Below are 15,077 nucleotides of genomic sequence, written 5' to 3' on the forward strand. Positions count from 1 at the left end.
AGTCCTTGTCAAGGATGCTCAATTTGCCATGAAGATTATTCCTCAGGGGCGGTCGTTCATCTTACGGCTCTGGGACTTTTGTCGCTCAAGTACAAGACCCCGACCAAGTTCTCAGGTTAGACCCAGCAATGATAGTGGACTTAGCAATATGTGATGAGTTCCTCACCAGCTGGAGCAGCATGTCGATGTTTGTTCCATCAGTGTCAGCTCAGTTGCCACACGTAGTCACAGATGCTGCAGCCTCCACAGGCTTTGCTGCAATTTTTGGCCATCACTGGTTCGCCAGTCCTTGGCCTCCAGAAATCTGCCTAAATTCCTGCTTTAACTCAATCTTCATCATTTTTCAAGCTATATCTCATCATGGCAGCTGCCCTAGTCTGGGGTCACACATTGACAGGTGTAACGGTGCTCTTCACCATAGACTACCAGGCTATGGCCGACATCATCTAGAAAGTGGGAACGCGGAACTGACCCAACGACTACTCCTATCCCGCCTTGGTCACAATGAATTATGGGTTGAAGCCACACCTTAGCAACACTACCCAGCTCATCAATCACTCGTTGTCCCGCAACACTCTAAAGGCTTATCGCACGGCCTAGAACACCTACTGCAGGTTCTAGCCACTTGTCCCAGAACCACGGCAGATGACATTAGACAAGTCCTAGCCTTTATATCGTATTGCCACACGCAGCTAGCACTTGCTCATAACACTATCAGGCTACACCCAGCCGGCATTCAGCATTTCCTGTCCGTACGGGGGGTCCATCTGTGTTCTTGGCCCATACAGTAAGGTCCCTCCTATGTGCCATCCAGAATCAGCAGCCCGCAGCCAACGGCAAATGCTTGCTCATCATGAGTGCTATCTTTGGGGGCATGTCCGAAATCCTCACGCATTCCCCTTTGGGGTCCTGCCCAGCCTAGTCATTCAGGCAGCCATCTACCTTGCTTTCTATGGCTTCCTATGGCCTAGCAAGTTCACCTCTGGTAGTATCAGCAGTCCGATACTGTACAGACACCTCTTGACTCGCTTCCCAAACCACTATGTCCTTCATCTCGCGGTCTCCAAAACGCAACAAACCGGACCCGGAGTGCATATCAACTTCTTTCAAACCAGCAACGCCTGGTGTCCAGTAACAATCCTTGACCGTGTGCTCTCTCACCTACCCAGCCAGTCAGTCTCCAGCCCGTTACTGCCTTTTCCGGTCAAACCCCTGAATCGCAGTCAGTTTATTAAACATGTTAAGGTCCTACTGATCAACTTAGGCCTAGGCCCCGGGCGGTATTCTGGACATTCCTTTCTGATTGGCACAGCCTCAGCAGCATCTCAGCATGGAGTACCAGACCATGTGATCAAGAAGCTCGGCAGATGGAAGTCCGCCTGCTTCGCCAGATATATTCCAAACCCTCAAGTCGAGATAGCTCTCGCCTTCTCCAGGCTCACCCAATGAGATTAGAACCAATAAAGATACTTCCCTACCTGGTTATTTTTGGCCCCTTTTCTTGCCATACCTACCAGACGACCAAAAGCCACACCTCAGGTCTATTTATGTTGTGAGTCTTGTCGCGTGTTTATGTGATCCACATCTGTCTCAGTCATAGGACCATGACCATAAATTAGAAGGCCAGTATGGTGAGCTGAATTTATGGGAGGAGCCCGGAGGGTATTTAAGCTAACCACTCACCTTTGCTCCTTGTTCAAGTGCGTGGTACCCTCCCTCCCATTCCCCCTTTTTAAAGAACTTCTCGGCACATTCTTCTCCACAATCATCCATTAATTATCTTGGGTATGGCCCCTATTCTTGCCATACCTACCAGATGACCAAAAGCCACACCTCAGGTCTATTTGTGAGTCTTGTCGCGTGTTTATGTGATCCACATCTGTCTCGGTCTTAGGGTCATGACCATAAATATATATATATATATATATAAAAATATATATATATATATATATATATATATATATATATATATATATATATATATACACACACAGTGGGGGCGGAAAGTATTGAGACCCCCTTAAATTTTTCAATCTTTGTTATATTGCAGCCATTTGCTAAAATAGTTTAAGTTCATTTTTTTTCCTCATTAATGTACACACGGCACCCCATAGTGCCAGAAAAACACAGAATTGTTGACATTTGTGCAGATTTATTAAAAAAGAAAAACTGAAATATCACATGGTCCTAAGTATTCAGACCCTTTGTTGTGACGCTCATATATTTAACTCAGGTGCTGTCCATTTCTTCTGATCATTCGTTATTTTAGCTGTGTGCTTAGAGTCATTGTCTTGTTGGAAGGTAAACCTTCGGCCCAGGCTGAGGTCCTGAGCACTCTGGAGAAGGTTTTCGTCCAGGATATCCCTGTACTTGGCCGCATTCATCTTTCCCTTGATTGCAACCAGTCGTCCTGTCCCTGCAGCTGAAAAACCCCACAGCATGATGCTGCCACCACCATGCTTCACTCTTGGGACTGTATTGGACAGGTGATGAGCAGTGTCTGGTTTTCTCCACACATACCGCTTAGAATTAAGGCCAAAAAGTTCTATCTTGGTCTCATCAGACCAGAGAATCTTATTTCTCACCATCTTGAAGTCCTTCGGGTTTTTTTTATCAAACTCCATGCAGGCTTTCATGTGTCTTGCACTGAGGAGAGGCTTTCGTCGGGCTACTATGCCATACAGCCCGGACTGGTGGAGGGCTGCAGTGATGGTTGACTTTCTATAACTGTGACAGACCTAGCCAGGAGAGAGACTTTTGGAGGGGACTGTATGCTAGCCTCTTGCCGATCGATCGCGGGCCCTTGCATTTGGGGGAACGGTGCTCTTTGTGAGCTGTATGCCTGCGGACCCTTGAGGTGGTATTACTGTGGATTCGGGTCCTGGTCCCCCAGGACACACAGACTCTGGGGACCCTGGATTTGCCATATTGGAATAGTGACTGATTCATACCATTGGGACTCCTACTGTTAAATGCTGGGACAGATACTGCTAGGAGATGCTGATGTAAATTCCAGCACCTGTCTGTCTGTTGCCTGCTAGAATGCGTATTGTAAATAAGTCTCTAGTATGGGATCTAAGAGTCATTAGATCCCCATTGTTGTTTGTGTTTAATTAACTCTACTAGTGTGATAATGTTGATTGGAGTTTCTGAACTACAAGATGGCCAGTCTGGCCTAAAGGTCATGTCTGAGTCATCTAGGCTGTCTAAAGGGATTAGTTAATTAGCTCATGTTAATTAGGTTAATTAGGTTACAGCTGTATTGTTAGAGTAATATGAGTCGGAGGTATGCACCTCCACTTTTAGTGTATAAAAGAGCCTGTATATTGCAATAAAAGAGATTCCTGTTTAAACTTACATACAGCCTGCCTGGTGTTTGTTCTGAGCTATCACAACTGGGTTAGAACAGCACATAGCTGAAGTGCTAATCCCGGAGCATTGGATGACCGAACCATCAGACGTTGCAATCTGATTCAATAGCTGCAGAGGAGTGTCAGGAAAGTGGAATCGAGCGAGCAAGGGGCTCATTACATTGGTGGCAGCAGTGGGATTTGCTCTCCAGTTACTGGGACATCCAAACCAGCCTGCAGGAGAGCCACGCTGAAAGACTTACTTAACAGCCGTGGAGGGAATGGTGGGATCGTGCTTCCTTGCCGTGAACACATCCAAACCATCACCTGGATCCAAGGTCCAGATAGCAGGAGAGGAGAGATACCAGCCACCATGCATGAGGAATTCAGAAGGAGGTTGCGAGAGATGCAGATACAGCACAGAGGACCAGTATCAGAGCAGGTCCTGCTAGGATGGTTTGATTCTATCCGCTGTGAACTCTGGAAGGAAGCGCTAGCCCGTGAGCAGCGACACCAGGGAAAAGTTCTCCCCTCCATCCATGTGAGGTACTGGTCACAGTATGAAGTGCGAATGCTGTTTTTGGGGGAACAGCCGAACCAGGAGTGGACAGCCGAGTTAAGCAGGCTGATCCGGGCAGAAATGCGGTTGGACGAGAGCTACAGAGCCCTCCAGTGGTATGTAGCCCAAGTGTGCCTGTGGACAGCGGATGACAGCCCCAGAAGGCTTTGACTATGATGGCCTGGGATTGTTGTACTGGAGGCTGTCCAGGGACCCTGACTTTGGGAGTGATCGGGAATGGCGTTTGGAGGAAATAATGGAGCACAGAGAGCGGAGACTGAATGTCTCAGAAGTGCACTGGGCACAGGAAGATTTGGAGTTTCTGGCCGTTCAGCAATGGGAGCTGGAGATTGCCTACAAACAGCTGTTAGACTCTGCTCAGCAGCAGGGTGGTGCTCCTTTTGCCTGGGACTATCAGGAAATACCAGTTGACAACTCTGAAATCCTGGCTGAAGAGTTGACAATGTGGCAGAGTAACGGTGTGCTTTGCCAACCTGCACCTGCAGCTATGGAGGCGGAGGTCTTATGGCGGATGCAGCAAGTGCTGACTGACCTTGATGAACCTGTTTCTGCATTGGATGATCTTGGATGGAGGAATCTGCCTGTCCAGCAGAATGCCAGAGAATCGGCAGTGGAAAATCTGAAGATTGCCGTCCCCAAACCTGAAGTGCTGACAACAGGGCAGAGCTCTGCTAACCTTTGCCCAGCACTGATAGCGTCTTCTGGGTTCCACGGAGAGGAGATGGTGAACCTTTATCCCCAGACACCAGTTGCAGAGACAGGGGATTTGATAGACTTTTCTGCTGAGAAAGAACAACCTGGTGAGCCTCCAGCAGAAGAAGAGCTGTTATTAGGGCCAAACTTTACTGCGCTCTGCCCAGCACCAACAGAAGTATCTGTGAAGCTACAAGGAACTTCCCCAGCTGAAGCGCTGGCAACTGGACAGAGGGTCCAAGATCTCTGCCTTACACCTGTGTCGGTTCCGGAGGCTCAGGGTGAGAAGGTGGTGGTCACTTCCCGGCAGCAGATCAGGATACAGGGGGAGAAGGGAGAGGAGGTGTTCATCGTCCCTCCCCAACAGTTAGCCGGAGCAGATGGTGTGGGGTTTCCAGCAGAAGGGCTGGCAACAGGGCCAAGTACTGCTGGCCTCTTCCCTCAACTTACAGAGGATGGATTTCCTGTGAAGGTGGATGGGACTTCAGTCTCCACCTGTATACCCCAGGGATGCTGGGCAGTCGGCCCAGATCGTTACAACAACTTTCTCCCATCTCCCGATTGCATCTCTGAAGCTCAGCCACAGTGATCTTTGGGTTCTTCATTACCTCTCTCACCAAGGCTCTTCTCCCCCGATAGCTCAGTTTGGCCGGACGGCCAGCTCTAGGAAGGGCTCTGGTCATCCCAAACATCTTCTATTTAAGGATTATGAAGGCCACTGTGCTCTTAGGAACCTTAAGTGCAGCAGAATTTTTTTGTAACCTTGGCCAGATCTGTGCCTTGCCACAATTATGTCTCTGAGCTCTTCAGGCAGTTCCTTTGACCTCATGATTCTCATTTGCTCTGACATGCACTGTGAGCTGTAAGGTCTTATATAGACAGGTGTGTGGCTTTCCTAATCAAGTCCAATCAGTATAATCAAACACAGCTGGACTCAAATGAAGGTGCAGAACCATCTCAAGGATGATCAGAATAAATGGACAGCACCTGAGTTAAATATATGAGTGTCACAGCAAAGGGTCTGAATACTTAGGACCATGTGATATTTCAGTTTTTCTTTTTTAATAAATCTGCAAAAATGTCAACAATTCTGTGTTTTTCTGTCAATATGGGGTGCTGTGTGAACATTAATGCATTAATGAGGAAAAAATTTTACTTAAATGATTGTAGCAAATGGCTGCAATATAACAAAGAGTGAAAAATTTAAGGGGGTCTGAATACTTTCCGTTCCCACTGTATATATATATATATATATATATATATATATATATATACACACACACACAGTTGTGCATCATGAGTATGATTTCTTGACCATTTTTCTTGACCATTTTTCAGAGAATATGAATACAATTGTGCTCATAAGTTTACATACCCTGGCAGAATTTATGATTTCTTGGCCATTTTTCATAGAATATGAATGACACGAAATCTTTTCTTTCACTCATGGTTAGTGTTTGGCTGAAGCCATTTTTTTATCAATCAACTGTGTTTACTCTTTTAAAATCATAATCACAACAGAAACTACCCAAATTACCCTGATCAAAAGTTTACATACCGTGGTGATTTTGGCCTGATAACATGCACACAAGTTGACAAAGGGGTTTGAATGGCTATTAAAGGTAACCATCCTCACCTGTGATCTGTTTGCTTGTAATTAGTGTGTTTGTATAAAAGGTCAATGAGTTTCTGGACTCCTGACCCTTGCATTTTTCATCCAATGCTGCACCGACATTTCTGGATTCTGAGTCATGGGGAAAGCAAAAGAATTGTCAAAGGATCTGCGGGAAAAGGTAGTTGAACCAAATCACGGTCAGGTAGACCAACTAAAATTTCAGCCACAACTGCCAGGAAAATTGTTCAGGATGCAAAAAAAACCCCACAAATAACTTCAGGTGAAATACAGGACTCTTTGAAAACATGTGGTGTGGCTATTTCAAGGTGCACAGTAAGGAGGCACTTGAAGAAATATGGGCTGCATGGTCGAGTCGCCAGAAGAAAGCCATTACTACGCAAATGCCTCTAAGTATCCCGCTTACAATACACCAAACAACACAGAGACAAGCCTCAAACCTTTTGGCACAAAGACATTTAGAGTGATAAGACCAAAATTTAGTTTTTTGGCCTCAACTATAAATGCTACATTTGGAGAGGAGTCAACAAGGCCTATGGTGAAAGGTACACTATTCCTAATGTGAAACACGGAGGTGGATCGCTGATGTTTTGGGGATGTGTGAGCCACAAAAGGCACAGGAAATTCAGTCAAAATTGATGGCAAGATGAATGCATTTGGAGGAACATTTGCATTCATCAGCCAGTAAGCTGCGCATGGGACGTACTTGGACATTCCAACATGACAATGAACCAAAACACAAGGCCAAGTCGACCTGTCATTGGCTACAGCAAAATGAAGTGAAGGTTCTGGAGTGGCCATCTCAGTCTCCTGACCTCAATATCATTGAGTCACTCTGGAGAGATCTCAAATGTGCAGTTCATGCAGGACAGCCCAAGAATTTACAGGAACTGGAGGCTTTTTGCCAAGAGGAATGGGCAGCTTTACTATCTGAGAAGATAAAGAGCCTCATCCACAAATACCACAAAAGACTTCAAGCTGTCATTGATGTTAAAGGGGGCAATACACAGTATTAAGAACTGGGGTGTGTAAACTTTTGATCAAGGTAATTTGGGTAGTCTCTGTTGCAATTATGATTTAAAAACAGTAAACACAGTTGATTGATAATAAATGGCTTCAGCCAAACACTAACCATGAGTGAAAGAAAAGATTTTGTGTCATTCATATTCTATGAAAAATGGCCAAGAAATCATAAATTCTGCCAGGGTATGTAAACTTATAAGCACAATTGTATATATATATATATATATATATATATATATATATATATATATATATATATATATATATATATATACACACACACACACATATATATATATATATATATATATATATATATATATATATATATATATATATATATACACACATATATACGCATACATATTTATTTATTATTATTATTTTTTTTTTTTTTTATTATGGTATCAGGTTATGCATGGACTTTTGTTCATAGTGAAATGTAACAACAAAATACACACCATTCACAAATGTGTTTTTGGCATTTGACTGGTTACTGCAAGCAACACATTTAGCTTGGTTTGCCCCAGTACAGAACTATGGGGTCCGTATGTACCAGAAGAACACTAGAAAAATTTGGCCAGGGAGGCAAACACAACCAACTTTCATGGTAGGGAGTATTTCCTCAAGTACAGTATAAGCAAGGCTAATTTTTTTTAAAAAAAGTAGATTTTCTCCAATTAATAAATCACGTGAAAAGCAAATTCCTCCATATTTCATGTACACATGCTGGATATTTAAACTGGACTCAGTTACAATTTATTGTTATGATTCTCGATTTGTTTAGTAAGTCACCCCAAATGTGTGCTGCTATGTTGGAATGATTAATATGCCTGATTAAGAGAGGTGCTAAAGAACATGATTTAGCGTAACACACCTTTTCACATACACCTAGTGCTAAAAATGAGAGATGGCAGCCTCTGTCAGTGCTGCATATACTGAGTTATTACACTGGGGAGATAAAACTGGTTAATAGAAGTCACTGTTTCATAATAATGTATATTTTACAGACTGCACTTATCTCTTAAACTGTCTTTATTTGGTTTGAATATTAACTTTACAAGTTAGCAGTTGTTAGTATATTTTTTGCTGCAGCCTGACACTCGAGATTAGAAAAATCCCGTCACCTCATACCTGTCAAAATATGTAGGTCAGATGATCATTATTGCTTCATAGATGCTAAAACACCTTGCTGAACAAGAGTGGGAAAACCCAGCTCAGAAATCTGGCACGGACAATGCCAGTGCATTGTGGAATATTAAATCCCTGCAGATAGGAGGAAAATTCCGTTCTGTCATAGAAACAGTGGGAGTGACCACGAATTTTGTATAAATATAACAAAGCCTTTGCTAAAGCTATTCATTTTGCTGTAACAATGGCTACACGCAGGAACCTATATGTATTATCATTTGCCTTCCTTGTCATGGTGTTGGATGTTTCACAAGGTAAGAAATACATTATAATGTTTTGGCCAAAGACATCCCATAAAATGTTTTTGACGTTCTAACTTTTATATCTATTTTGCATTCAGATCTCATTTAGCAACATGTCTTTCTTTAACTCCCACTAAATATATGAGGACTTGGGGGGATTTTCTAGAGTATATGAATATAAACTTCTTAAGAGGACAATTTAACTTGTCTACACCATACTATAAAAGGTTGTTTTCCTTCTTTTCTCACATATATTAAAATACTTGTATGTTATCTCATTTTCAGCTTTTGGAAGCCATGATTGCTGTATAAAATACAGCAAAAAAAAGCCTAGTTTAAAAATTATTGACGGCTACTATCAACAGAAATCCACAGAAATCTGTGATATAGATGCTATAATGTAAGTACCAAACACAACTGCTCTAACTGCCAAAAGTCCTAAAATCTCCAAATACACTTTGCCGCTTAGCGGTTTTCTTCAACAGTTTAAGACTGTATTTGCAATTATAATATAAGTTATAGAATGTTTAGAATGTCAATGATGTTTTTCAAATCCAGGAATATGGTTGGCAAGGTACGGTGCAATAAACCTTGCATTTAGACCACTGATGGCGAACCTTGGCACCCCAGATGTTTTGGAACTACATTTGCCATGTTGCTCAACTACACTGCAGAGCGCATAAGCATCATGGGAAATGTAGTTCCAAAACATCTGGGGTGCCAAGGTTCATCATCACTGATTTAGACCCTACTTTTTACATTTACTTTAGGCACATCATTTGTAAAAAATGCCCTGATTTACCTTATTCAATGGGGTTGATAGAAGTAGTAGTAGTAAGGAACAATCATTTGCAAAGTGAATGCGCATTTAGTATAGTGAATAGCGTGCAAATGTGTTAACGTCAGTCATGTCCAAGCAAAATCTTGTTTTATATAACTTCCCTTACACATGATATGGTAAGCAAAGCACACACAACTTCACTTTCTTTGCTAAGCTAAGAGAACATTCACTTTTTAAAATGATTATTATCTTCTCTTTAGTAAGTAGGAAATATAAATCCATAATATTTCCTGAATTCGGAGAGAAGGGGGTGCGATAAAAGCAGCTGGGGGTACATATTTGAAATCTGGCTTTGTTGGTTTATAAACTTATAACTCAACCAGGAAAGTTTCTTTATCAACGGTTGCCACAGAACAAACAACCACCATAAAGACAAACATGTCAGTTGATAATAACAATGAAAGTCAATCATTTTGTAGGCGCATTTGTTGACAAGTTTGTTCATGTTCTCTTTCAGTTTTCTGGTTCGTACCAGTCCATGCATTAGCACTACAGTCAGAGTGTGTGCAGATCCCAGACAGAAGTGGGTCCAGGACCGTATTATAGCTCTGTAAGTTCAGAAATTGTACACTTATTGTAAACGTAAATTACTTATGCTATAAGGTTTATTGCTCATATTACAATCAAAGATAGCTGAAGAGGATCAGAGTTGCATTGCCTAATTAGGCACTCTGTAATAGAAAGGATATAACCAAGGTGAGAGTTTTCTCCAGCTGGTTGAGAGGACTAAATTTACCTAATACAAAAAAAGAAAAAATTAGCACAAGGGACATCACTTACCTTACATCACCTACCTTCAATGTAGGTGATGTAAGAGGTTAGTAGAACTAAGGGCTGTGTGACAGGCACTCATCTAGAGTGCTGGACAATGTCTGCCTTCTCTACCCAGTTACTCCATTCATAGAAGCCTTTACTACAGCTTTTATGAATGAAACATGATCTTTGAATAGAGGGAGCAGACCTATCAATTATCTGCCCATCTTCCATTCATAGACTTTGTTTCAGGATGATTACAATGGGGGGGGGATTGAGGAAGCTTTGGGTGAAAAGAGGACACAGCAGCATAAGGGACACATCATACTGAAGGTAAGTCATGTCCCTTGTACTGGTTTTCGATTTAGGTAAACGTAGTCTTTAAAGTCTATGTAAACACTAAGGGCCCTTTTACATGGGCCTGATCCATTCGACAGGGGATCCATGAGCAGATCTCCTACTGATAAGAGCAGAAGATCCTGGGAGCCGCACATCAGAACAAGACCTACTGTGTGTAGACAAGTAGCAGTCTCAGTCTGGACCCCCGCCAGGCCACGCCCCCAATGTGTTTCACTCCACTGGAGCTTGCTCATGCGTGGCCAGGTGGGGGTCCAGGCTGAGACTTGTCTACACACAGCAGGTCTTGTTCTGATGTGTGGTTCTTGGGATCTTCTGCTCTTATCTGTCATTGTCTGGAGTGTGGGCGGGCTCCTTCCCAGCCAGCAATAATAGCAGCAGGCACAGAACTACATTTCCTAGCAGCCTAAGCAGCTCACATACATACCATGGGTTTGCAGATCTCCTACTGAATTGGAGCTGAAAGGGATGGATGTTGTTTTTTTTGTTTTTTTAATCCATGCCCATTCAGTTTGTGTCTGCACTTACACAGCAGACAGGGGAAGACCCGTGATGACACTTTGGGTGGCTTGGTGTAAACAGATTCATGTCCGTTTAGATTAGAATGCCTTCGATCTGTCATGTAGAGATCTGGAAAAACAGAAAGGGTCATAGTCCTTTTCTGTTTTTTTTTTTCCAGTCCTAGATGGAGTCCGTTTACATCCGCCTACCCATATACACATATGGAGCTGACAGGCAGACCTGCACAGAAAGCTTGTATGAAAGGGTCCTAACAATGGACTCCTCTTTAATTGCTACTTTTTCACCTGCTAAACACACCATTGGAAGAGGTTTATTATATCTGTTTGACAGCTGATCCTGCCAGAAATACATTAAGGCGATAGCTTTCTCTACTCTTAACCTATGCTGAATGATATCAATTAGCATAGATCCCAGTTTTCTCTGCAAACTACCCCCCCCCCCCCCCTTTCCTGGGCAAGAGGATAGGAGGAGGTTTTCTATAGTCCTAGGATGACAAACCTGCTCCTTCACAGATATAGAATTAGATTGTAAGCTCTTCTGAGCAAGGCCCTCTTAATCCTCTTGTATTTTACTGTATTGTCTCCCTTCTATATTGTAAAGTGCTGCGTAAACTGTTGGCGCTATATAAATCCTGTATAATAATAATAATAATATAGAATGGTGAATGAGAGTTAACACTATGAAACAAAGTGTGTTACTGGCAGGATCACCGGATGGAAAAGAATAGGACAGATAATGGCAATACATCAGTACTACAACAGAATTCAATAGACACAGGTTAAGTGCCTTTGTCTCTGCTCCATAGCTACAAGCAGTACAAGACTATTGTCGGGATTGTTTGACAACTGAATATGGATAGTTTCAACCACCATCATTTCAACCATTGAATTGTCGTTATGATCCCAGTATCAAATTACTACCCTAAGCAAGACTAAAGTCTACACGCAATGTAAACAAAGTTAAATAATAATCAGCTACTTCCTTATTTGTACTACAGACTTCATGTAATGGATTCTTTCTTTAAAGGAGAAGTGCACTAAAATTGCAGCTAGTTAGGTTCACCAACATTCCTACACAACGAAAACTGACAAGGTAGAGATTAAGTACATCCTATATAACAGAAAAGCAAAAGACATACAAAATAAGAGCAAATACAGTGCCTTAAAAAAGTATTCATACCCCTTGAAAATTTTCAACATTTTGTCATGTTGCAATCAAAAACGTAAATGTATTTTATTGGGATTTTATGTGATAGACCGACACAAAGTGGCATATAATTGTGAAGTGGAAGGAAAATGATAAATGGTTTTCAAATTTTTTTACAATAAATATGTGAAAAGTGTGGCGTGCATTTGTATTCAGCCCCCTTTACTCTGTGGCCCCTAACTAAAATCTAGTGGAACCAATTGCCTTCAGAAGTCACCTAATTAGTAAATAGAGTCCACCTGTGTGTAATTTCATCTTAGTATAAATACAGCTGTTCTGTGAAGACCTCAGAGGTTTGTTAGAGAACCTTAGTGAACAAAAAGCATCATGAAGGCCTAGGAACACACCAGACAGGTCAGGGATAAAGTTGAGGAGAAGTTTAAAGCAGGGTTAGGTTATAAAAAAAAATATCTCAAGTAATTCTGGAGGAGCTGCAGAGATCCACAGCTCAAGCGGGAGAATCTGTCCACAGGACAACTATTAGTCATGCACTCCACAAATCTGACAGAGCTTAAGTTGTTGTCACTCTCTAGATGTGCAAAGCTGGTAGAGACATAACCAAAAAGACTTGCAGCTGTAATTGCAGCCAAAGGTGTTTCTACAAAGTATTGACTCGGGGGGGTGAATACAAATGCACACCACACTTTTCACATATTTATTTGTAAAACATTTTAAAAAACATTTATTATTTTCCTTTCTCTTCACAATTTTGTGCCACTTTGTGTTGGTCTATCACATAAAATCCCAATAAAATACATTTAGTTTTTTGTTTGTAACATGAAAAAATGTAAAAAATTTCAAGGGATATGAATACTTTCTGAAAGCACTGTATACAAAGGATCCATGAACAAACTCTACAATATATTGTTAATCCAGCAATGCAATTTAAAGAAATGAAATATGGTTCTATATTATGTTTAATAAGAGACAACTGACGGTCCTATTGATGATGTTTGTTAAAATAGTCTTTTCCTTTTAACTCTTATAGGAATCAAAGAACCCAGAAGGGTAAACGAAGGAGACTGAAGACGCTTAAGAAGAGTTGCAATCGTCTGAAAAAGCAACTGTATTAACTCCTCCCTAAACTGAAATTCAACAAGATACAACCTCCTTATAGGAGTATTTGTTAGAATTAAATGGACAGATATTAGATATCAAATTATAAAATGGACTCTAAGCAGAACATGGAAAAGTAACCTAGCATTCAAAATCATTCTGCAAATACCTATGTCTGTTATACTGGAGCATACATGGCTCTAGTTATATGTGGTTGGCGGGTTTGAGTCGATCAAGGGCAGGCTTCATTATTTACTTCCCCTTGGGCATGCTGTTTGCTTGACAAATTACTTCCTAGAACACGAGACTCACATTGGGCCTCAATTTGCTTTTAGTGGCAAAATGGAGGTTTTGCTCATCATTCCAATCAATCAAATTCTGTTCTAGTAAAGGACATAAACAAGACATATGATTGGTTGTTATATTTTATATGCGAGACAAACGCCTATATTTTATGGCAAAATTATTGTTCATTATTCCTCCATTTATGGTATATTCAGAATTTAGTTTTCTGCGTTTGTATAGGTATTTTTGTGTGCATAACTTTAAGTCAAATGTCGCACCTTTATGATTTTTCCCCACTTTTCCCCACTATCTTCAGCAACCATAAAGATTTAGGTTTGACAGTTGATACCCAACAAGCCCCTTTAGCGCTGAGCATCCTCTGATGTTACTAGGGGTTACCTCCACACCAGCACAGAGTTCCAAACCAGCATCTTGTGTGACTTACTGGTTGGAAGGAGACACTGGTGATTGAAAATTCCTAGTCCCCTTGGCATTTTCAAGCTCAGAAATCTACTGAAGGACTGCATACTGATATATTCATGCTTGCTTACTAGCGGTACCCCAAGTTCACAATACAAGTACCAATTGACTAGCTGTTACTAGGAAACACTTTTTGCCTTGCTATAAAATATTTGACAGTCACCATATAATGTGTGCTGTCTACATAAAAGACATCGGTGTTGTTCATATGAGTTTTAATTCAACATATGTTACCAGGACATGTAAAAGCAACACTATAAATCCATTTGTATGCATGGCGCCATTTACATGGAAGTGTCTCATAACCTGAAACAAGTTTTGACTGCTGTTTTACAGTAGTCATTAACAACATTTTTGTTTCTTTTGAAACTAGATTGAAGTTTGTAGCTCCAATTTGATTCATATTGCATCATACGGTTCTTTTGTTTGGCTTTTTTAAGCCTAGTTTAAGGAAAGAATTCATATAAATTATACTGTTCAGGTGTTTTCTAAACCTGTTATGTGAGATATATATACTGTATATATACATTTTTTTAAGTAATACTAATGTATGTTTATTGATGAATATATAATCCCAGAATAAATGTCATTTATAAATGATTTTCCCCTTATCTGTGTCTGATTTAATTATAAGTTATGCAGTCTGATCTTCTGATTCAATGATCTGAAAACTGTGGCCTGGGGGCCTTTGTTTGCTTTTATCCAGCCCTTAGGGCATTATTTTCATTCACTGATACCAACAGTGGGACATAATTCCCCCCGATGACACCAATGAAAGCGCATAATTCCTCCCAATGACACCAACAATAAAGAACAATTCTTCCCACTGACACCGATGATAGTGCGATATTCCTTCCACTGACAC

The 15,077-nt window shown here is 41.2% G+C and overlaps 1 protein-coding gene across 1 annotated transcript; it reads left to right on the forward strand.

Moving 5' to 3' along the window:
* Window positions 1–8,567: 8,567 nt before the first annotated feature.
* On the forward strand, window positions 8,568–14,812 carry LOC141139417 (C-C motif chemokine 20-like). The gene is made up of 4 exons (XM_073625477.1): window positions 8,568–8,724; window positions 8,998–9,112; window positions 10,011–10,103; window positions 13,380–14,812. Exons 1-4 carry the CDS (start codon window positions 8,655–8,657, stop codon window positions 13,462–13,464), a joined length of 363 nt encoding a protein of 120 aa, XP_073481578.1. The 5' UTR covers window positions 8,568–8,654; the 3' UTR covers window positions 13,465–14,812.
* Window positions 14,813–15,077: the final 265 nt, after the last annotated feature.

The sequence above is a fragment of the Aquarana catesbeiana genome, linkage group LG04, assembly GCF_042186555.1.
Source record: "Aquarana catesbeiana isolate 2022-GZ linkage group LG04, ASM4218655v1, whole genome shotgun sequence".
Lineage (NCBI taxonomy): Eukaryota > Metazoa > Chordata > Amphibia > Anura > Ranidae > Aquarana > Aquarana catesbeiana.